Source organism: Panthera onca, chromosome A2, assembly GCF_046562875.1.
Source record: "Panthera onca isolate mPanOnc1 chromosome A2, mPanOnc1 haplotype 2, whole genome shotgun sequence".
Lineage (NCBI taxonomy): Eukaryota > Metazoa > Chordata > Mammalia > Carnivora > Felidae > Panthera > Panthera onca.
The window spans coordinates 111,082,234-111,108,082 of NC_138340.1; the positions used below are offsets into that span (position 1 = coordinate 111,082,234).

Genomic DNA, 25,849 nt, shown 5'->3' on the forward strand with positions numbered 1-25,849 from the left:
CCTTGCAAAGGAGATCACTGAAGGGAAGTTCTGTGTGTTGGAGGATAGTTGGAGGGCCTGATCTATAATGTTGCTGTGGTAGGAGATGAAGATGTAGAATAGGCAGGAGACAGATGATTAAGGCCCTTTAGTTCCATGAGAAGATGATGGTTATGAACCTCTGAAGGATTTCAAGCAGTAGAGCTGATGATCAGAAATACTTCTTAGAAATGTAACTTTGGTTGTGGTGTCAAGGATGGGATACTACTTAAAATGGGTTGTGTAACTATTATACAGTCCATTAACTCTTAACTGTAAGCACCTGGGCAGAAATAGTGAGAGGATAATGAGAGGGAACTATAAGGACTGGAAATGGAGAAATCAGAAATTAATGCAAAAATAAGGGGCGGGGGAGGGATCTAGAATGACTCTTCTGTTTCTAGCATTCATGACTGGGTAGATATGATGCCACTCTTCATTCGTTTGACAAGTATTTTTTGAGTGCCATTTGTGTACCAGGGCATTGTCTAGGTGCCTAAGATAGATGAGGGCACAAAACAAAGTCTTGTACACTTACTCTCAGAGAACTTGAAGTGTGTGTGTGTGTGTGTGTGTGTGTGTGTGTGTGTGTGTGTGCGCGCGCGCGTATGTGTGTATTATTCCCATTGCTTGTCATGCTACCCATCTGGACTGACAGATGTACAGGGGATCCTGGTGGGTAACATTGACCAATTTTTATTGAATGAGGGAAGGAAGGAAGAGAGTGAAAAACCTTAAGCAGTGAAAGCATAGAGGCAAAAAGAGTCCAATGGAAACCAGCATCTGGCTGGGCTGGCTATTTTCAGAGTAATCAAATATGAGAGATATGTGGAAATTGGGCCTTGGCGTACACACACAACACACATACATCTACATGTATACATATATTTACATATATAGTGAATATGAGAAGGATGATCCATATGTAATTAACTGCTGTATTGCTTTGAGAACTGAAAGTTAACTATTTCTTCTACTTGAAGAAAACCCTAAGTTTTGCAGGGATTTTAAACTCAGAATTACTAGTCAGTTGTAAATTTCAGATGTAGACTATTGCCTTTTCTTATTTAAGGGAAATGAAATTACCTCAGCCACTTATCTACTTTGTGATGGAGCCTGCTATCAGACCTATGGTTGAGAGGAGCTCACTTTCTGTTATTCTTAGTATTTAGTCTAAGTTAAGGCAAGGACACAACTTGTACGAAGGTCAGATTCAGGATAGCAGCGTATTATACATTGTGACTTCAAGATATTTAAATCTAAAGCTAATGGCATGACATTCTTTTATGAAAAGTATTAATGCATATGAAAATAAAGCTCAAGCTTGGAGGAGGAGGAAGATTAAGAAAGGCCTGTCTGTATACTCTCTCTCTGTCTCTCCGTGTCTCTTCAGAGATTGAGAGAGAGAGAGAGATTTAGGGAGTGAATTGGAATGAATAGATATGAATTATAACATTGCTAAATGAAATGTTATTATCTCAACACCTGGTTCAAAATGTACATGGAGAGTTTGTCTAAAAGATTTTGGGTAGGAGTTTGTAATAAAACTTGGCATTTCACATATATATGATATGAAATATAGAAAAGTGTATATAGAGAGAAGGAAAGTTGTTTTTCTAAATGTAATGTAATACTTTTAATACACTAAGAGATCTTAGGAGACTCCAAAATCATTTTAAGATTTAATAATAGTGATACATTTAAGTTTTTAGTATGACACTCATTATAAGCTAGAAAAAACTAAATAATCAGCCTGAATCAGTAAAGCCTCATAGGTTTGCATGTCATAGTGTGCTTCCTCAACTGTTCTCACAGGACAAAAATAACTAATTATTTGATAAATTTAATTTCAGAGCAAATGTGTTGACACATGTAATGACTTAGACAGGGGCCAGATATAACAGTATATAACAAGTAATATTGGTGATTTAAAACAAATAACTGATTGAAAAATGTCATCTGGATAGACATTTTAAAGTGACAAAGTACAAAAGGCTTTGATGCTTCGATTCTTTTCCTTCTCGAAATTTCTTAATCACTTTGGTAATCGCAGAAGAGAAATATTTAAGATTGCTGAGTTTAAGTGTTTAGAAAATAAGTCTACTTCTCTCCCGACACCTGTAATCCTATCATTCATTTGCAGTCTTTACAAAAATAATCCATCTGGGTATTACGTAGTGTATGGGATTGCTCTTTGAATATAGGACTGCCATTTCTTTAAGCTAAGTCTGGCCTTGGCGAGCAGAGTAGGATGCCCATTGTCTGGCGTTTGGGTTCTTTGGCCTTGTCTCCATCTCTTGGACTGTTTTCCCACAGGTGTCTTTCCCTTGCCGCATATGATTTCTGGTTCACCCGGCTTTAAGTACTAACTGCCAGTGCTGCCTCTTGAGCAGTCCAGGGTGCCTTGCTACCTGAGACGTGATGTCCTGTAGGTGTCTTTGTGTGTCAGCCAGCAGTTGTTCTAGACCAGTTGAAGCTCATGGTTTTAGTTACTGTTTGAGGAGTGCACAAAGAACGTTTCCTCAGGAAACCTGCCACTTTCATAGGAAAGGTACACAAAGTGTTTAATTCATCATTATATGAACTTTTGATTATGATATTTTGTTGGAATTATATAGCATTGTTTTTAAGTTACTGTTTGAGGATTCTTGTACCTGAATGATCTTTCCCCTAGAGTGATGCCTATACCCTCCCACTGACCACTCCCACGCCAAAAGAAGCATGCTGTGAACACGGCAAAATAAACTACTAGAACTCAATGGCCATCACGTATAAAGGTACTAAAATGTTTTAAAAGGTGGTATTTTGTGAGCAGTGGAAAATGTGAAACAGGTATTTCAACTGACACATCTTTATTACTACTCTGTATCTACAGCTGAAGACTCAGACTCTGGTAGTTGTAATACAATAGTTGTAAAAGGTAGGAAAAGCCAATTCTTGTCAATGTGTCACCAAACATATTATCAAAGTTAATCTCATAAGGGTATCAGAGGAATTAAAGTTGCCCTTGGGCTCCATGTTATAAGAACTCACTGAAATTCCAAGCTACCTCAGTAGCTGACTACGTACAGCAGCAGGAAGCCTTCAATTAACTACATCAGTTCTATTTGTAGTACAAAGGATCTGTGACTTAGGATAGCCTACATAACTTAAAAAGAAAACGCTCAACTCTATCTTAACAGTATCCTGAAGTACAGCCTGAGAGGAAAGGATACATGGGGTAGGTCAGGAGCATGTAGGATAGTAACTAATTCAAAGGCAATGGGGTCTTAGGTGGAGCTTTAAAAAATGTTCTGTCTAGTCAATAAGAAATTGGGTGAAAATTGCTTTGAAAGAAAGGTAAGCCAGAATGTAGAGCAATGTTCTACATTCTAGAGATTATAACAATAAAAGTCACCAATTTAGTAGAGAAAAAGATGAACTTTTAGAAGAATTGTGGGTTAAAGAATTATTGAGGTTAAATGTACAGATTCACATGGATGTGATAGTGAAAGATCATTTCCCTGTGGTTCTGTCTGGCCGTTTCTAGGACTATAGTTACGAAAAAGAGAGGAACATTAGGAGAAAGGATCAGAGAGCAGTAGTGGTTCCGATATTTTCTTTTACTCTTTGAAACTATAACCTTTACTAATTTTTGGAAAAAAAATTGTTAAAGAGTGAAACTTGCAGGGCTTTTGCAGAATTTTAAAGCTGAATTGATCTGCATTTTGCCATCCTTCTTTCCATTTTGCCTCCCCCTTCACCTTTATGGGCTTATGTCTAATGAAGTAAATTCATGTTTGTTGAAAAAGAATTTTGGAGCATTGAGAAAATTGTTGGGGATCTCTGGGTAATATCACAAAATTAGATTTAAAAGTTACTGAAAGAAATCTTGTGGCTCAATGAGGAAGTTGTCAGGTTTGTGATAATATTGAAAAAAAAAATCTCTGTTGGTTTTCTCTAAATTAGGGTTCAAAATACAAAAGTCATTCTGAGAGTTTTAATTAGGATAAAAAGTCTGATATATTTTACACCAAGCAGTAGTTATTTTTGGTAAATAAGTTTTAAGGAAAATGTTCAATCAAATTAAAATAAAAATCTTTTATTAAAATAGAAATCTATGAGTTTCCTGTTTAAAATATTCATGTGGAATTTAAATGATGAAAAATGTTAATATGATTTTAGTTTTTGAATTCTGAACTTTTTGGAATGTTTACCTTATATGTCTCTATGTAGATGATAAATAATTTTAATTTTAAAGGCTATTATAATACATTTTAATATTTTATGTAAACTGTCTACTATACAAAATATAGTTTCCATGAGTTGTTTTCTAAAATAATTTTCAGTCAAAATTAATTAATTTATTTTTCAGTATAAATGCTTATTAGTTTTAGAGCTGATAAATGGAAATGATAAATTACTGGTGTAAGAAGTATAGTGTAACATATTAATGTAGCATCTTATACATAAGTGCAAATAAGAAGATTATTAATGTAAACCAATGTATTTATAAGCAAAGGAAGTGGAATAAATTCTTTTTTGGATCTTCAGACTGAATGGATTTTCTGGTCCCTTACTCATAATTCTGAGATATAATCAATAAGACTAATGTTTATTCTTCTTTGCCCCTTAACTTATTGTCCCATAGTCTCTCATAAGCATTAAAATTGACTTAACAAACTCCTGATTATATACTTGGAGCATTCTTTTTGGTTTTGTTCTAGGAAGTCACTTTTAAAAGTGGTATAATGTTTCCAAATTATAAACAGTTTGCAGTAATAATATTAATAACAATACATTTTATGGCACTGGTAGATACACAAGAAGATAGGAACCAATGAGAATGGGGATTTGGTATGGAATATAGTTTATCATCTGTCAGAATATGAAGCATGAGAAGGCAATTGTTCTCCTTCTTCACTGCTCTTCCCTTCACCTTGAACAATTTCCTGCCCAGTCTAGAGCACGTATATTTGGAATGATATATATTGCCAAAGGAAACACATAAGTAAAAACCTGAGGTGAAGTGGCTATTTCAGTCATCAGAGTTTTCCTGGGGTACTTATATTACATTTCTATTTTCTTGCTTGATGTCTTTGTCCTTCTGTGAGTCTCTTGGATCCCAAATGTTTGGGTGTAAAGCCTTTTTCCTTATTTGACTCAATAACATGTTAATGTCCCTATAGATTTCCAACGTAGATGCCAAAACAGATTCAGAAAGTAATTTGCACATAAATTAGATCAAATGTTGTAGGTACTATAAATCTATAAGTAAATATTGTCACATTCAAATACTGGACTTTGTAACTCATATTAAAAGGATGGATATCATGGCAAATCATGTACCATACCAAACTAATGGAAGCAAGGTAAGGATTTTAAAAACTGGTGAATTCAACTAGCCCAAGTCTCTTTTCTCAATAATATATGAATGCACTTCTTCTTAACTATAAAAACAAAGGAAAGAAAAAAAACAAAAAATAAGCCTATGTTTGAAATAAACTACATAATGAGCACAAGCATAAATTGCATAAAATGCACACAATTATCAGTTCCTTTTCTGTCAAGTTAAAGGCATCATTGGAAGCTTCTCAAATTTGATCTGATTTATATTCAAATTACTTTTTATAAAATAGACATTTAGTGCTTTAAGGATGGCACAATTAAAAAATGATATATATTCTTTCTGAAAATAATATTGGTAACATCCTGTGGAAGCTGCTCCCAAAATTGAGGGAGCCTCACTCATGTGAAGGTAGCCACATGACTGCTTCAGAACATAAACAATGTTTTACATACTAGTGCTGAACAAAAAATGATACGCTTGCTGAAAGCCACTTCTGCTGTGTGGCTCCAACAAATGATTTATACGTTTAGTGAGATGGCAGGGAATTTTTTCAACTAATGCAAAATATTCTAGAAACAAAACAAAAAAAGAAACTCTTACCGAGAAGTCTCTAAAAGAGTATGAGGTTTCTTATTTTACATTCATTAACTTTTTATTTTATTAAAAGTTCAGAAATAGGGTATTGGTCATGCATTGTAAACTCACCATCTGGGTCCACTCAGCTTTCTGAGGGGTTTCCCCTAGTGTTACAAACTTGTGAAGATGTATTTCATGTTTAAAAAAAAATCAGGTATTTAATTGTATATGTGTATATATGTATATAAAATATATATGTGTGTGTATAAGATAAAATGCATGTGCATAAAAATGCATGTTCTTGTAAAGTGTTGGAAGTTTAAATACAGATATATAGTTTTAAAAAATTACATCAATCAGTATGGAAAGGCTTACAATGAAAAAGAAGCCTTTCTTTATCCCATTTCACCTTATTCCCAGTCCTGCCCATATTAACCAATTTTAATAGTTTCTGCCTTTTATGCTTATAGAAACAACATCTGTATCTTCATTTTTTTACTGTTTATGTATTTATCTTGGGGGGGGGGGGGAGCACAAGAGCAGGGGAAGGGCAGATTGAGAGGGAGAGAGAGAATCCCAAGGAGGCTTCTTCTTGTCAGCACAGAACCAGTTGGGACTGGATCTCACTAACTGTGAGATCATGACCTGAGCTGAAATCAAGAGTTGGATGGTTACTTAAAGGTCTTTATCTTTAAATAGATATTTGAGGGGCGCTGGGTGGCTCAGTCAGTTGAACATCTGACTCTTGATTTCAGCTCAGTTTGTGATCTCATGGTTGTGAGATCAAGCCCCATGTCAGGCTTCGTGCTGAGCCTTGAAGACTGCTTAGGATTTTCTCTCTCTCCCTCTGCTCCTCTCCCCTCCTGGCACTCTCTCTCTAAAACAAACAAACAAACAAACAAAACAAAAAAATTAAAAAACTATCACCTTCTAAAAAATAAATAAAGAAGTTATTTGATATATTCATTTATTAAACACAGTCTATTGACTTATTGCCTGGTAATGAGAATAATTTTCCTCTTCTTCCCCCAGTTCATAATATAGTTACACCACTATTCTTACTTTTTCTGATCATTATTATTATTATTTTAAATTTTTATTAGTGTTCAGTAAACCCAGGAATAATAGGGTTCTTTACTGGTCTTCAGTTTATTGAGGTATATAGACTAGCAAACTATAAATAACATATAAATGTGCTCTATTAAGGACTTTTGTTGCACTCATATTGCTATTTCAGTTGAGAAAGTAAGAGTTTAAATCACAACATAAACTGGAGAAATTGTTAAATGATAACTTAATATCTCCAAATTATTTTCTCTGATGTGCATGTAATTAACCAAATAAGAAATAGACTCTTAAAAGAATTTAAAAAACTTAAAAGAAAATCACCTTTTTCTGTGATTGAAGAAAAGAAGTCAAACAGCTCTGAAGTTAATTCATCATGTATATGTTAGTTTTTGACAGTCTTCAATAGATAATTTGATGAATTTCTTATAAATAAGGAAATAGGGAGGGAAAAAATTCTCCATTATTTTCATACTATTCTTTTTGATTCATCAACTATAAAAATGTAATTCTGTCCATATGTGCCTATGTAAGCAAAACTCCATGCCTTTAACTTCTCAGAACCACAACTGTGCTGAGTTACAGTGAACTCAATTTTAATACACAAGTAAAGGAAATGTTTAAAAGGTTGATGCGTGATAAAAAATGGACTCTTTATGTTGCGTCAAAATGATGATTCTGAAAGAGAATATTGTAAAATGGACTTTTTGTCCATTTTGGACATTTGGACCATTTGTCCATTTTGGACCATTTGTCCATAGCATTTGTTTGCTATTATGTTTTATATTTAATGAATTAAAATACTCTCAAATTGAACTATCACATTTCAGCTACTATATCCAGGAAAACTGTTGTCTACAATAGATGAAGAGCTCTCTTAAACATATTTCTAACTGGAACAAAATATTTGATTACTTCAGAATAGAAGGAAGGGGGAAAAGGTGGCCTACTTATTTACTAAAATATACCAGTTTTGAAAATTAATTTGTACCCTTATTAAATACAATTTTTATGGAATATCATAAACATCTATTTTATCCCTCCTCTCTCTCAGCTTTGATGTTAACTATAATGAGGACTCTCTAGGCCTTAAACACTGACTTGAATTTTGGGTTCTCTGTGACTTAACAACTAAAATTATTAAAATGTTATATATATTAATTCTGTATAGTTTTTTAGAAATAAAAATAAAGCATGCATTCAGTTTAAAAAGTAGAAACTTTGGGGCGCCTGGGTGGCTTAGTCGGTTAAGCGGCCGACTTCGGCTCAGGTCATGATCTCACGGTCCGTGAGTTCGAGCCCCGTGTCGGGCTCTGTGCTGACGGCTCAGAGCCTGGAGCCTGTTTCGGATTCTGTGTCTCCCTCTCTCTGACCCTCCCCTGTCTCTCCCTGTCTCAAAAATAAATAAAAATGTTAAAAAAATTAAAAAATAAATAAAAAAAAAAAATAAAATAAAATAAAATAAAAAATAAAAACTTTTATAATGAAAATAGCAATGCCCTGCTGTGTCTTTCTCCAGTTTGTTTTTCCAGTGCACAGAGGCAACTACTTTTAGCAGTTGTTGCTTTTTTCTGCTCTTTTACATTAATACTTTGAAATAACATAGTCATATACGAAATGTATGTATTGTTGCCTTGTGTGGGGAGATGAGGAATTTCTTCCTAATATCCATTTATATATATCCACCCATGGTGTACCCATGCCACGTGCAAATGTACAAATACACACACACATACACACATGTATATATAATGTACATGTACATTTCTTCCCACCCACCCCAATGGTTGTATCATAATATTAAATAAAATCAACTAGCATTTACATGACTAGTCAAATGTTACTCCTGAATCAACCATGCCTCTTATTCAATGCTGCCATCTTCTTGAAGTTAATTATAAGTTTACCCCCCCCCCCCCATTTATCTGATTTTCTATGCTTAAATATTTCTGCCATGTGTTTATAAAGAACATTGACCAGGGACACCAGGGTCACCAGGCTCAGTCGTTTGAACCTCTGACTTCTGATTTCAGCTCAGGTCATGATCTCATGGTTCACGGGTTTAAGGCCCGCATCGGACTTTGCACCAACAGTGCAAAGCCTGCTTGGGATTCTCTCTCTCTCCCTCTCTCTGCCCCTCCCCTCACTCATGTTTGCATGGGTTTTCTCCCTCTCTCTCTCTCTCTCTCTCTCTCTCTCTCCGTCTCTCTCAAAGTAAATAAATTTAATTTTTTTTTAAATATGTCCAAACCTGCAACATTTCCTGGAGTTTCCAACCCATTCTACCATGAACTGGTTGCTCTCTGGTGGTACTGGTCCTGCATCTTTTCCTTTGCTGTTTTCTTGGGTGATCCCCTCTCTCTTAGATCCTTATGGCTTCTTCATTGGTTTTTCTTTTGCTTTCATTTTCTGAAGAACATTTTATGGTAGCTTATATTTACTGAGTTTTTACCTGTCTGAAAATGTCATGTTTGTCTCCTTGTTGTTAATTGATTTGTGTGGCCAAGCCAAGAGCACCAGTTGAAAATCATTGTGAATTCCAGTCTCAATCTGATGCTCTTTTCTTTATATGTGGCTTCTTCATCTCCTTTGGAAGCTTTTTAGAATCTTCTCTTTATCTCTGTTCTAAAATTTCACATTTATATGCGTTAGTCTTCTTTTATTCATTTTGCTGGGTATTTCTGCAGAGTCTTTCAATTTGGAGACTCATTTTTTATAGTGCTTCAAAAGTTCTTCACTTTTTAGGAGCATTCCTTTATCAAAGAAAACTGTTCTTATTTTAATATACTAGGTAGCTTTATTAGAGAATATTAATTATAGTTAATCAAATTTCTGTTTTTCTACCTGCACTTAATGCTTTTTCTTAATGCTTTTCTGCCCCTTTCACATTTTTTTCCTTTGTTTGATCTACTGAATGTTGGAACCTTTCATGTTTAAGAGTGAGCATTTACTCAATGGAAGCTCATTATTTGTGTGGTGACTGTGGACTGGATGGCTTCCTGTGTGGGAAGTTTGAGTAGTTAGCAGTCCTTTGGGTGTATGTGTATTTGTGTGCTTGTGTTTAGGGACAATCCTTGCACAGCAGTGTCTTTAGATTTTTTCTCATGAGTTGTTCAGTGTCTCCAGAGAGTAATCTTCCAGGCTTCTATTTGAAGGGAATACACTTGGCTGTCAGAGCTCAGCAAGTAGATGGGCAAGTAGGCTATGCAGACACGCACTCAGTCAGCCTGCCACTTTTCAGCTCTACATGCATCTCAGGTTTTCTGCTAGGACTGGGGCCCTGTATCAGTTCAGTTTATCCAGGGAATAACTCTCTCCGCTTGTAGTCATAACAGGTGCAGTATGTGTAGAGGGTGAAAGAGACCTAGAGGGGAAGAGAAATCTCTTGGCTACTGGGGAGAGGACATGACATTTTAAATGCTTTGTAATCGGACCTAAAGCAGCCCCTCTGCTTTTGATCCTGCACCTCACCACTCACCTTCCTTAGTGCCTGTGCTTGCAAGTTCTGAATCTCTGCGGGATTCTGCGGCCTGAGGCAAATGGATACTTGCTCACTGTAGTTACTTCACGTGGCACTGTCTCCATTCAACACGGTGTTTATCACTGTTCATTTCACTTTTTCTCTTTAAAATTTCATTGAACTCTCTTGCTCAGTTTTGTCTCCTGTTCCATTAGCTTTTTAATTGTAGGCTTATGAATTTTAATTATTTTACTGCCATTTTATGGTATTTCTGAAAGCATGAGCAATAAATGTATTTGGTCAGACCATCACTTTTATTCAGAAGTCATATATGGCTTTTATATCATCCCAAATTATTACTGTATTCCTGTTGATGTTCTTATTATTACTGTCTGTGCCATGAGATATTTTAAGATAATAATACTGGAACACTCTCAACAAATTTCCTAAAACAGTCTACTGAAGCCCCTCATTATGGTCATAGACTTGATCCACATCTATAATTTTAATGAGGGTGTCATAAGATTAAACTTCGTGCTGGACATTTGTGATCTCTTTCACTGATGAATTCGTATCTACGTACAGTCATTTCTTTGGTAATAGCTTCTCCATCCAGAACTCAGCTTTTCAGCAATCTCATTTTATTGGTAACAAATTCCAGCACAAAGGAAGTATCAGAAATGTCTTTGAAACAACCCGTTTTATATTCAGTCTGAAAATGTTTCTCTGGGGATAGTTTGTAAGGGCCTTAAGCAGAAAAGATTTACTTCTCTTTCATAACCAATTATAATAGCCTTTGAAATGTACATTCTAGATACACAGAGCTAGAAAACAAAACATAAGAAATTAAGAGGGAAGCCTACCAGCAGGCAAGAAACAATCTATGAGATGATCAACCACCATGAGGCAGACAGAACTAGAAATGGTAAACAAAGGAACTCCAATTTGTATTCCAAGCTTGTAGCAGAAAATGTAGGTCCCCCACCCATATCTCTGTCTGGCTCTTGCCAGCACAGTTCTGTCTTTGCCTGAGAGCTGTCTTTGGTGGCTCAAGCCTATATCAAATGCCTACTACAGGTGCATGACAGGTCAGAAGTGCCAGAGAATTAATGCGACCAGGAAGTATCCTACAACCAATGACTGACAGGAGTAGATGTGTAAATATCTCAGCTTCCTTACCCCTTGGTTAAGTCTAAAGAATGTGTTGTACGCTGGCAACCAAAGTTCCCCAGAGGGATGAAGCTCCAGTTGTCCATCGTTGTAATTTGCTTTTTCTTGGCTGCCTTCCTTTACTGTCTCATTCCCTGCTCTGCTGTTGGTGTTTTATAGAATCCTTTCTCAAATAAACCACTAGCAGTAAAATTTTGCCTAGTTTAAGAGAACTCACACTAAGAAAGGACCATTTAGGTTTGGGGAACAATGATATATTCTTCAAAAGGATGGTGTTATATGTACAAAAGGTAATAAAATATTTAACTTTCAGGATGACCCACAGTCACTGAAGAAACATATGGTTATATCAATATATTCTGTTTAAGAACTTGAGAATTATGTGTATATTTAAGAAAGGTTTCTCATTTAAAATAGCTAATATATTACAGTTGGTGTTTGACCTTTACCTACACAGAAATTTAAACCAGCCTGAATAATTCATTTGATTAGCATTCTGATATCCAAGATATTATTGTGCTAATAAAACATATGTTTGAGTTTTAAGAAAATGGGAGATAATTAACTTAATAGTGCTCAATGAAAATCCTACATAAGCCTTCATAAATTCATGAGAGTGTACTGGTGAAGGTATCATTGAAGTTAATCATATAGTTACTAGTCTCTGTAGAAGCTTTCAAAGTTAAAAAAAAGTGACTTATGAAATAAATGCTGGCATGAAATATTGTGAGTATACCTGTGTACACACTTCTTCAGCTTCTCCTGGAAATTCTTTTAATAGAATATCATTATTGCTACCATATTTCCACATTCTCCTAACCCTCACTGAATTATCTGGGTCATAAGGGACAAAACATACTTTCACTCTGCTACACAAACGTCATCAACAGGAATAATTGTAAAACTAACATTTTAAGTGTAACCTGAATAAAGCCTGTCTCCATGCTTTCCCCTCCTGCTTTCTCATCTTCTAACTGAAAAAAGTGGAAGAAATTGAGGGGTGAATTTTTGGACTAGTGTAGGAGAGAGCCAACTCCCTGTGCCAGGAAAATGGAAGAAATCTGGTTGTTGTTGTTGTTGTTCCTACAGGAGTGGAACTGAATAAAAAGAGGTGGAACAGGGGAGAGAAGGTATGGAAAAGTAATGAGAGGATGAAACCAAAGAACTTAAAAAATAGATGTGTCACATATTCGTATTTTATAGTGTTTATGCTACACTCTTCTCCCCAACTCAACAATAAAATCAAATTACCACAGAAAGGCCACAAATGAGTGGGTTTATTTTTATAGGGATCAAAAGGATAATTTTTTTATTTATGTTAACAACAGGATCAGTGCCAGGGCATGGATAAAAGTGAAAAATGCGAGCAGAAAACAGTAATTTAGTGGAGACAGGAAGTTAAAGCCAGAAGTAGCCATAATACTGTAAGGCCCTGGGAATTCCCTTAAATGAGGAAAACCACTGGACTTTGCATATAGAGGGAAAACAAGTCCAATCCAATCTGACCTAAAAATTACATGGTGGGGGGTAGTTAAGAACCAGGGAAATGTGAATAATATCTGAGTTTTTAACCATTAGGTGCTCACAGACTTTACAACTCTTGGAAACGCCCAAATCCTGAAATTGAGCATCTCAGTTTCAACTTTTGGGTAAAGAGGTAGACCAGCATCTTTCTTAAGGCCTCAGTTGATGGATGACACCTCCAGGCCTCCATAGGTCTCAGGTGGTTCTTAATGACTGGAATGATCCCTGCTCTGTGCTGTGCTCTGCAAGTTATCATGGAGTTATTTTGCTGTAGGCTATTCATTTCCCTATAGCCTTGATTGTATGGGAAGAGGAGAGCTACAGTATTTTTCCCCTGACAATTCTCTGCCATTAATTTCTGTACACTTCTCTGGCATTCACCTTCTGAATTTCTTTTCTGGTCATGCATTCGCTTTCATCCTCCTGTGGGATATCACTTTCCATTTGGGCCTCTTCTTGGTGATGTTTATCTATGTTGTCTGGTATCCCCACTAATGACAGGTCCTGTCTATCAGTTTGCTAATTCTCACACAGCTCAGCCACATTTATGAAATATACACGCTAGTTCCAATATGTTGGTATGTTAAAGTAGAAAAGTGAAATATGTGAGTTGCATACTTAGAAACAGTGACAGGAATTTATTGCTTCACTTTCATTTATATGTGTTTGGGGGTAGATGAAAGAGCAGCCTGGTAAGAAGAGAGCAAGTGTTTGGGAATCAGATATTCATGGACTTGATTTTACTTCTCACCTCTTACTATTTAAGCAGTATTTAACTCCTGTGAGCCTCAATTCCTTTATAAAATCAGGATGATAATACTTGTCTCATGTTTATGCTGAGGAGTAAATGGAAAGCTCCTTTTCACAGGATAGGGTTGTTTGCAGTAGTGTAGTCATAATAACAATACTAAATTAGTGACTCCATGAATGACTCAATGAATGGAGTACAGAAAGGGGAAATAGTAATGTTACAGTGGAGAAACCTGGCAGAAACCTCCTTAACCAAGGGATCAAAGTGAACGTTACCAGTGATATGCGTGGAGATCTTCTGTACTTATGTGGATGTGAGGCGAAGGCATTTCACCTTTTTACGTTCCCCCAAAATTCATATCCTCAGTATAATAATGCAAAAACATCAGACAAACTGAAACCGAGGAAAATTCTGCAGAATACTTGAGCAGTAATCTTTAAAAAGTGTGAAGGTTATGAAACACCAGGAAAGACTGGAAACCACCACATGTCAGAGAAGATCAATGAGATGCAGCCACTCCATGCACCGTGGCTCCCTGGACTGGATCTAGGAACAGTGAATAGGATGCAGAGGGGAAACGGATGAAATCCAAGCAAAATGTGTAGTTTAGCTCCTAGTATTGTATCAATGTTTTAATTTCTTAGTTTTGGCAAATGTCCTAAGGTTATGTATGATGGTAACATTAGGGGAAGTGGAGTGAAGGCTGAACTTGATATGTTATCTTGACAACATTTCTGCAAATTTGAAATTATTCCAAACAAACCGTGAAAAAAAATTTTAATATTATAAGTAAAACTTACAGTGACAGAGAACAGATTAGTGGTTGCCAGTGGTTGGGGTAAGTGGAGCATAAGGGACTTTTTGGGGTGATGGATCTGTTTCGTATCCTGATTGTGAGTATAGTCATATTATCTACACATTTGCCAAAATTCATAGACCTGTACACCAAAAGAGTCCAATTTACTACAGGCCAATATAAAAACACAAACAAACAAACAAAAAATAAATAAAAGGGAAGAAAGTTAAGTGAATGAGAAGAATACAAGGTATAAGAAAAAATTGTAAAGGTAGAGCCTTGTTTCTCATATATAATGTTGTCATCATCAAATCAACAGAACCTTATTAAATATTTCTGTTCTTTTATTTAACAAATATTCATTGACTACTAATGGTGTATTGGACACCTTGCTTAACTAAGGCTTGGAGTTACACAAGAACTTGGCATGTTCTCATATTGAAAAAAGTCCTCATTTCAAGACAGTCCAAAACATACTATAAAAAATTCTTGTGAAGAATCAGGGTATATGCAGGGTGCCTGGGTGGCTCAGTTGGTCAAGTATCTGACTCTTGACTTTGGCTCAGGTCAAGATCTCACAGTTTGTGAGTTTGAGCCCAGTGTCAAACTCCACAATGATAGTGCAGAGTCTACTTGAGATCTGTCTTTCCCTTTCTCTCTGTCTCTCCCATGCTCCTGTTCTCTCTCTTTCCCTCTCAAAATAGATAAATTAAAAAAAACAAAAACTTAAAAAAAAAAGAATCAAGGTATATGCATATGAGGAGTTAAATGGCATGAAATCTTTACATAGTATTTCAAGATTATGTCAGTACTGTATTAAGCAAAGTGAATTATGGTAACATAAGTTCAGAGTAGGCATTAACATCCTTGGAAGAATAGGGAATTTTCATGAATGATGAACATAGAACTCTAGGAGAGATTCTTTGTGATTTAAGACTGTTATCTTTAGGAAAAGAACATTTAACCGCACGATATTTGTTTTGTTTTGTTTTGAAATTCTTATGGACTGCATAACATAATTTTGCTCCCCTCCCCCTGCCCCTGGATTCATATGTGGAAGGCCTAACCTCCAAGGTGATTTTATTAAGAGTAATTAGGTTTAGATGAGATCATAAGGGTGGATCCTTATAAAGGGATTAGTGCCCTTATAAGAAGAGACCAGAGAGCACTCCCTCTCCTTCTCCCTCCACACTGGGAGGATCAAACAAGAAAACAGCTATCTACAAATCAGGAAGAGGGCTCTTCCCACAGGGTAGCACCTTCATCTTGGACTTCTCAGTCTCCAAAACTATGAGAAACATACGTTTGTTGTTTAAGTCCCCCAGTTTGTGGTATTTTGTTACTGCTGTCCAGGCAGACTAAGACAAAAATTATATTAAAATACTCAGGATTAGTGAGCATTTAGTAAGGACTTTATAGGTATCAACTGATATGATTCTTGCAAGAACCTGGGGAGATAGATACCATTTTAGAGATAAAGAAACTGAGTCATAAAGCAGTTAAATAATATGCCTAAGATCATACAACTAGTTGGGGCGCCTGGGTGGCTCAGTTGGTTAAGTGTTTGACTTCGGCTCATGTCATGATCTCACGGTTTGTGAGTTCGAGCCCCTTGTCGGGCTCTGTGCTGACAACTCAGAGCCTGGAGCCTGCTTTGGATTCTGTGTCTCCCTGTCTCTCTGCCCTTCCCCCATTCATGCTCTGTCTCCCTGTGTCTGTCAAAAATGAATAAATGTTAAAAAAATTTTTAAGATCATATAGCTAGTAAGTGGCAGAGTCATGGTTTGAATCCAGGTATCTGACTCCAGAGCGCACACTCCTCCCCACTAAAATACCTGGTATCTGTAGTCATGGTTGTTTCATTTTTCTAGCTGGAAATAAGCATAAAATGTTTCAAACGAAGGAACCCTGATTTTTGTGAAAAACTGCTTTAAAATACAAGTAGTTATAACACTTTTTTTTAATTCTGGAAGCAACTGGCCTTTACCGTGCCCTCCAGTTGGCACCATGCCCCTTGCTAATGTGCATGGACCGGTACCTTTTACTTTGCTGCTTGCCAGCAGAACGTGACCTTGGCAACTTGGCATGCCAGCCAAAATTCCAAATAGCGAAAGTAGCACTTAAGTTCCTGAGGAAACTCTTTGAACCATCAAGTATGCCTTGCCATGTCAATAGACATGTCGATAGACGTGGAAATAGTCCTTTGACCACACGGCTCACTAGCTAATGTTTCAAAGTGTGCCTTAATTGTCCGTCTGTTTACAATGTTCTTGTAATTCTAATATATCCTTTCTTTAATTTCGTGTTTCCTATTACTGGAATTGCCTAGTTTGTCTAAAATATTCCACTTTGTGTTACTCAGCAATGACCCGATTTGCTTGCAAGCATTTTGGTGACAAACATAATAATTATATGGGATTTTGTTTTGCATCATTGTTTTTGGAACAAGAACAGGAATCCTAATTTCTCTGCACAATTACTGAAAAACAGGGTGCTCTATAAATGAATTGTATGTAGTTAAATGTTCAGCCTTTATAGTCAATTTAATTCTGAAAGCTTAATAATTTGATACAAGCTGCTAGTGAGCAGAGATGCATATAGCAGCATATGATCACATAGAAATGTAATCCTTTTACAGTGTGCCTCTATATTGTTTGTACCAAATCTTTCTCTCTGACCTAGGCCATTTTTCTGAATTCCAAACTCCATATTAAATATAGCCACGTCAATGGAGGTTTCCCAGCCTCAGTGCTGTTGACAGTTTGGGCTGGCCAATGCTCTGTTGTAGGGGGCTGCCCTCTGCCTTACAGGATGTTTAGCAGCATCTCCAGCCTGTACCCACTAGAGATGAGTAGCACCCCTCCCCAGTTGTGATGATCCAAGAATGTCTACAGAAAATGGGCAAAGTTCTCCTGGGGACCAGTATTATCCGCTGTTGAGAACCACTAAGCTAATATTCCATAGGCTTGTGAAAGTCAACATGTGCAAAATTAAATTCATTTTCCCTTCAGATATTCTCCTCCAAAAAAAGTTAAGAATCTGTCTGAGGCAAACTTTACCTCTGTCCTTTAATAACTGTGTAACTTGATCAAGCTACTAATTTCTCCATACCTCAGTGTCTTCATCTGTAAATAAATACATTAATAAAACCACCTTCATATGACTGTTATGAGGATTAAATGAACTAATACATCTAAAATATTTAGAACATTTTCTGGCCCGTAGTACACTTAGGTTAATAAATGTTTGTAGTAACAGCTGAATACTGTTAAATGTTAGCAATATTTGTGCAATACAGGAAACTCCTAAGATTTGTCTTTCCAAAGGATGTGTGCAGACGATTTAAAAAGAGAGATATACCAGTGATAGTAAACACATGGAACAATGATAAGTATTATTAAAAATCAAGAAAATGCAAAATAGCATCATGATGTACTACTTAAGTATATTAAATTTGAAATTTAAAAGAATACTTGGTATTAATAACTGTGTGACAAAAAGGCACTGATAAACTGTTGGGAAAACGTGTAACTATATTCTTTCTGGAAGATCTTTTGGCAGTATATATCAGAGCTTTAAAATATTTATAGCCCTTAACAGTAAATCTGGTTCTAGAAATTTATCCTAAGGGAGTAATATGCTCAAAAATTAATAAAGTAGTATGTTGATTACTCTGTTATTTGTGACAGCAAAAACCAGAAGCAACTTACAAACTGAATAATAGAAGGCTGATGAAATGAACTCATGGTGTATTTATGTCATATAGTACGTAGGTATCACATTTTCAAATAATATTTATAAAACTGAGAAAATCCTCTGACTATGGTAATTCTTGGTTCAAAATGCCCCCATCACTTTCAAGATAATATTAACAATCCTTAGGTGTGTAGGAGCATATACACATAAACACTCTCCTTTTAAGATTTTTTTTAATGTTTATTTATTTTTGAAGGACAGAGAGACAGAGCATGAGCAGGGGAGGGGTAAAGAGAGAGGGGACACAGAATCTGAAGCAGGCTTCAGGCTCTGAGCTGTCAGCACAGAGCCCGAAGTGGGTCTTGAACTCACAAGTTGTGAGATCATGACCTGAGCTGAAGTCAGATGCTTAACCAACTGAACCACCCAAGGTGCCCCATAAACACTCTCCTTTTAAAGCTATTTTTTGGCAAATCCTGCCTACTTATCTAAGTGTTCATTCTCCCTAGGTTTCCTTCCCAGTTTCACAACCCCCTTACTTTACGAGATTCTGATACACCATAAGTAGAGGGGCATGCATCTTCATTTGAGAACCACGTGAAAGATTTTCTGTTGGGCATGTGAATGGTGACTTTGCATGATGTACTTTGCATACAATGGCTAAGGACTTCTGCCCCAGCTCTGCTCACCTGCCCAGTTTCCTGAACAAATCTTGTTGCTTCACCCTCTGAGCATTGACTCACCAACCCCTTTTCTCAACTTGGATTGCTCTTCTTACCTTTTGGCTTTTCTCCCCTTCTCAAGACCAAGCTAAAGCCTCACTTGCTCTAAGAAACTTTTCCTAAAGCCAACCCATTCAGACTCAAATGTTTTGTCTCTCTGTATTCTTGTGGCATAGCTTTCAGACCTATTCATTCATGCTTTTATCTATTTTGCTATTCATGTATTCTTCAACAAAATATACTTTGAGCCACTCCTAAATGCCAGACACTATTGTAGGTACTGACTATAGTCTCGGTGAACCAAAAAAAAAAAAAAAATCAAAATTTCCTGCTTTCATGGGTCTGTACTCCAGTGGAGAAGATGGAATATAAACAAATAAACCATAAAAAATAAATGTATCTTAAGAGATGATTTTGAGCAGGACTCAGAAGAAGAAAGTACTAAGTATAAGTGAGGCAAACTTTACTTCTACCCATTTTCACTTTTCATCTGGGATTCAAAGAGACAGATTTACAAGAGAAAAAGTTATTAATGCATACAGTATAAGGCATAAGGGAGAAGCATTTACAAAGAGTAATTGAAAGTGGTGACCTAGAACTGCAGATTATATAGTATCTTCAACAATAAATGAGGAAGGTTATTCAATAAAGAACAATAATTTTTTAGAAAAATGTTAGGAGTAGCAATAGTAGTTTTAGGCTCCCAAGGGTGGCAAACTGTGGGAAAGTAAATACATGGGAGAAAACTAAGGGAGAAAGATTTGTTTGCAGATTCCTCTTGTGCTTTCTCTGGGCTAATAAGAGTGTTTGAGCAAAAGGACAATTTATATGCTGCCTTTATTCAGAAAAGGGGGAGGGTTGAGAGAGCTTTTCCTGCATTTGTTACTTCTTAATTGCCTTGAGCTTAAAATAATTTTTATATCACAGAGTCATACTTGGGGATAACATATTCTGGTTTCATTCACAAGCAACAGAAATATCTGAAGGAAAAGCATTCTGGGCATGGGAATAACACATATAAAAACCCTGGGCTTGCTTAGTACATTCCAGGAACAGAAAATGGGTTTGGAGACTTGGACCGAGAGAAGATCAATGAGAAATGAGACCAGAAGGGCATCTAGACGTCAGATCCAGAGAATCCTGAAGGTCATAGTAAGATCTTTGGATTTTACTCTGTATGGTTTTAAGCATGGTAGTAACATTATCTTATTTATGCTTTAAAACCATCCTTGCTGCTGTATGATTGTTAGAAGTAAAAATGGAAGTGGAATAATCAGAGGCAGTCACAGTGGAAGTCAGGGCTGATGGTGGCTTGGATTTAGGTGACAGTAGTGAAGGTAGGTAGAAGTGATCACATTTGAAAGCTATTTTGAAATAGGGTTGACAGGATTCATTAGATTTGATCTCGGATGAAGAAAAACAAAAGCCTCAAAGACAACGCTTGAGCTGTTGGGCCTGAATAATTGGGTGGGTTTTTGTGGTATTTACTGATATGGTGAACACTAGTTGAAGAGCGTGTTTAGGAATGAAAACATAGAATTGGGTTTTGACTGTGTTAGGAGTTAAATGCCAAACAAACATCAACTTGGACATGTTGAGGGAATAGTTGGACAGGAGTGGTTAGGAGAGGGATTGTCAAAGAGGAATTTGGGCATCATCAGCATATATATTATACTTAAAATGATGGTACTGACATAGGTGTGAGTATAGACTGTGAAGAAATAAGGTCTGAGCTCTGAGTTCTGGGTCTCTCCACCATTAAGAGGGCAGAAAAGAGTGTCTAACAAAAAGTTTGCGGAGTGATGGTTAGTGAGTTAGAGAGAAAAACAGAAAAGTGCAGTATTAGAAGCTCAAGGAAAGGTAGTGTTTTAAGAAGGTAATTAAGAGGGTAATTATGAGTCAAATGCATTAAAAATTTATCCTAGATTGGCATTATGAAGGTCATTGCCAAATGGCTACCTTTATCATAGAGTTTATGCTATCCCTTGGCAAAAGTGCATTTACTTAACTCTGCTTTCCATTAAAGCCGTGAGTTTCAAAAGGGAATAATTTTATACTCCAAAGGACATTTGGCAATGTCTGGAGACAGTTTTGATTGTTATAACTGAAAGGAGTGTGTGCTGTTGGGATCTACTGAGTGGAAGCCAGGGATTCTTCTAAACATCTTGCAATGCACAGAGCAGCACCCCCTACAACAAAAAAGTCTCCAGCCAAAAGTGCCTAAGTTGAGAAACTCTGCAATAAACTTAGTTTCCAAATTGTGTGTTTAGGGACCTCAGGGTCGACCATTAAGAGTGCTATGAGACATTTCAGATTTTGAATGGGCACAAAGATATCTGTCACACAATACATGAAATACTAGCTCAAAGAAGTTCAGAATTTGAACATTAGATCTCTTCATTGCTTTTCATAACATCATACCTTTGCAGAACTTGGATTTTGAAAATTGCTGTGATAAAAACCAAGTACTTTATAAGAATCATTCTGGAACATGAAAATAAAGTGTTTCCAGTCTGATTCCAAGGTTTGAAAAGTTGTACGGTGCCCAAAAGATGTTAAGTTGTTAAGACATTAATAGTTACTAAGTAGTTTAGACCTGACAAGGCAGTAAAGTCTATTAATAGGTATTTCTCGTGGCTCAGATGTTTGGTAAAAAAGAAAAAAAAAGTTACTGAGATGCTAAGGGCACCACTGAGAAGAAAGTTGGGAAGTGTTGTGCTAGATTTAAAGTTCCCCGGGAATAGATACTATGCCTTAGTACTTTGTATCCCCAGCACTTAGCATACTCACAGTCCAAGTGTGAGGTGTGAGATGCCAAGTAAACATCCATCTGAAGATTTACAGGAAATTTAATAAATATAAAATGTTGGGTATGGGATAAATGAATAAAGGGGGTATTGTGCACTGTAATGTCAAGGTAATGATACGGTAATTAGTGAAATTCTACCTACTAGTTCACTGTATGCTAAGAGATCCCTAAATATCCCTTTATTTATATGTGGTCAAAATCATGGGGGGAAAAAAAAGCTTGGCTTTCTTACTCTTTGGCCTGTGAGTCTCTGGATTGCAATTTCTTGATTTTAGTACTTGCAAGTTAAGTTCCTCAGATTACATTGACTTATTTTTTACCACTACAAATTTCTATTCTCACTTATATTATGCATTTTGACACAACTGTGATCTTATTCTGTAGGAATATGTAAGAGGGAACAATTTGAATATCTCCTAAATTTTTGGATGCTTTTCTTCCTGTCCCTTTTGCCAAGCACTACATGCCCTTGCCTAGTGATTACATAGATGCTGGAAAGAGATGTTCTCCTTACATTTAGGAATTTTATTTTGTTTCAAATAAAAAATAATCTTTTCAGTGTAAAATATGACTTAAGAGTATAAGCTTACAGAAACATTCTTGGTGTAGTAGAAGGTAGTTGACGTTTCAAAAGGAATGTAAATAGCCTTCTGCATCCCACACTCAGTGAGATACGTCTTGAGCATGGTGTTCAGCCTCTTTGACTCTGAATTTTGTCATCTGTAAACTTAGAATAGAATTGTTACCTCTCAAAGTTGTTGCGAGTATTAGGCAATCTACCTAATGGCAAGCAGCCAGAACTGCACCTAACCACAAAGGAGATAATGAGTAGACTGTAGCTTCTCTTCTTTCAACCTGACCCATCCTGACACCTTCCTTTTCCTTTTTCTCATTCTTTTGTTTGACCTAAACAGCCTAGGATGAAGCTGATAGAAAATATTTCCATTTAAAAATAGACAAGATTTCAGTTTTGTTGGTATTCTGTGTTGTATGATGGTATTTACCCCCTTATTGGTGTGAAACAGTAGTGAATTAGAAAATGTAAACATATTCACAGGAAGGGCCCCAGTGAGAGCAGAATTGGGAAATTCACTACGTCACCAGGGGCACAGTCCAGTTTTTCCCACCTCAGAGTTTTCAAAGTAAATCTTCTGCCCATTTGTGTGTTCCTTAGTCTTGCTTAGTTATAGCTAGCCTGGGAGAATTGGAGATCATAGACCCCATGGATGATTATACTCCAAGGTAATCATTAAGACTCAATATATATAGTAGTACTGACTTCTATCAGCTGTTTTTATAGGGTTGCTAAAATGCAGCCTGACTGTAACATCTGGCTTACTTAACTTCCTCAGCTCGATTTACTGTATACTAACCCTGATCATCAGTTCCACTGGTCACCCTCTTCCCTTCCCCTGCTCTGCTCTGCTTTGCATGGAGTTGATGCTGGCAAACCGCTGATCCTTTGGTAACTGTTTGCTTCTTGGTTTAGAGAAAGGGAAGTATTGGGTGGAGGTTCAAAGACAGATGGGAAAGCTCTTTATACCTCCCACCCCTTGTCCCACTCTGTGCCCCCTTTCTTCAGGAAGCCCTTCCCTCCATGGTCCCAGTGTATGTCATAGCTCCAAATCGGTCCAAATGACTGCATTATCTCCATGATCCCAGATCCAGTCTTGTGGCCTCGGTTTTTTTTTACCATGAGGGTGGCACGTTGATGACCTTCTGGGTCTCTGGTTCCCTCTTGCCAGTTTCTGAGCTGTAATGTACTATATCTTCTCTTGTTCCTCCAATGCTTGAGACAGCAGCACTTGTTAAATCTCTGAGTTACCTTACTTTCCTCTATTTCTTTCATCTCTTGCAATGCTTCTTCAGTGAATTTCATCATGTTGATTTTATTCTATTGGAGTAGCTTGCGTGCGTTCTATTTCTGTGGTTGGACACTAACTGCTACTACAATGGTGATGATGATATTTCTGCAAAAGCTGATAACGAGTAGTGTGATGTGTGATTGAAAGATCAGAAGACCTAACATATAAAAGAAATTTAGGAAAAACAGAAGGGCTGGAACCTCACACATAAACACAGGTTTCACTTGCTAAAATAGACAGGTTTTAATTTTGTAACAAAGGATTCATGTTAAAAAAACTCTTAAATTATCAAAAAGAATGTGAGATATTTGTCACATACAATAAGAGAGTAAGTTTGATTTTTCCATAAAATAGAAACTAGTGTTAAATGTTAGAAATACATTAGTTGGGAACCTATTGGTCTATGTTCTACCAAGTGATAAAAGGACAATATTTGACCCTGAAATTTTTGTTCACGGGATATAAAAGCTGAGATGTGTGTGTGTGTGTGTGTGTGTTATGGATTTATACTAATATATGCTACATGCATCTATAGAATAAGCATACATAAATGAATGTAGCATTCATATTGGCACATATTTTTATTTAAAAATTTATTTTTGTATTTATTTTTTTCAAGGAGGCAGAGAAAGGTTAAAGAGATAACATTAATAGACATTGACAAACTAAAGGCAAAAACAACAAAAAAGGAATTTTTGCAGTCATTTCAGTATAATTATATCTGATGTATAATGAGCTCTTGGGTTTATTGCTTTAATAAGTGTATATATGAAGAGTTTATGAGTTAAACTGTGGCTATATAAAAAAGCAAAATTCTTGCAACTGTATATATGACCGAAGGACACAGCTAGCATGTATGAGTGACTCTCAAACTCAACAGTAAAAAAAAAAAAACCCAAATAGTCCAAATAGAAAATGAGCAAGAGACATGAAGAAACATTTCAGTAAGGAAGATACACAAACAGCATATAAGCACATGAAAAGATGTTAAATATCATTAGCCATTATGAAAATGAAACCAAAACCACAGAGACATATCAATATATGCCTGTTAGAACAGCTAGAATTAAAAATGACAATACCAAATGTTGACAAGGATACAGAGAATTTGGATCATTCATGTATTGCTAGTGGGAATGTAAATTGATGCTGCCACACTGATAAACAGTTTGGCTTTTTCCTAAAACATATAAAAATACACTTGTTGTATCACCCAGCAATTGCACTTCTTTATCCTAGAGAAATTAAAAGTTATGTTTACACACAAAAAAAACTGCAAAATTATTCATTGCAGCTTTATTTGTAATCGGTCTAAACAGTAGACATCCCCAATGTCCCTCACCCGGTTAATGTTTAAACAAACTGTGTGGTATGTCTATACCATGGAATACTACACAACAATAAAAATGGAAGGACTATTGATGCAGACAACAACCTGGATGGATCTCAAGGACATTGTGCTGGGTGAAAAAAGCCAGTCCCAAAAGGTCACACACATGTATAAATTTATATCAATGTTATCTTCCTGATTTTGATATTATTCTGTAATTATATAAGATGTAACCATTGAGGAAAACTGGGTGAAGGACACACAGGGGTCCTCTCTGTTCAATTTTTTGCAATTCTCTGTGACTTCAAAAACTTTTCAGAATAAAAAGGTTTTCTTTAAGCCATCCTTTGTGCAATAGTATTATTTAATGGAAAAGGGTTACTTTGAAGTAAATGAGGAGAGTAGGTATTAACTTATTCTGGCCCAAATCACTGGTCTCTGTATATTGTTTTGATATTTCTTATTTTTCTCATTTAGGAATATGTCCTCACTGGTTCTGACCTTCTGACTAGTACCTTAGTTTTTAGAAAGGCGGTATTTTCACTATATATCCATTTTATTGTGATTTAATTAATTAAAAATAGAGATCATTTCATAGCTATATCATTGCTCTTTTGGTGCTCCACTGGGTATTTTTGCTTGCTTTTTTGTTTGTTTTTGTTTTGTTTTGTTTTGTTTTACAGATTGGAAACAAAAGCAGAGCCAATGATACTAAGTGGAGCAGATAGCAGACCAGAG

The 25,849-nt window shown here is 36.3% G+C and overlaps 1 protein-coding gene across 26 annotated transcripts in view; it reads left to right on the plus strand.

Moving 5' to 3' along the window:
• HDAC9 (histone deacetylase 9) overlaps nucleotides 1–25,849 on the plus strand; it is a 930,192-nt gene that overhangs the window by 424,444 nt on the left and 479,899 nt on the right. For 3 of the 26 annotated variants that reach the window (XM_078441548.2, XM_078441552.2, XM_078441546.2), the window contains one exon: nucleotides 2,693–2,795. The exons of the other annotated variants lie outside the window; for them this stretch is intronic. In XM_078441548.2, coding sequence (XP_078297674.1) covers nucleotides 2,777–2,795 — 19 coding nt within the window. In that variant the 5' untranslated portion in view covers nucleotides 2,693–2,776. The remainder of the gene's footprint in view (nucleotides 1–2,692; nucleotides 2,796–25,849) is intronic. 26 annotated transcript variants of the gene reach the window in all.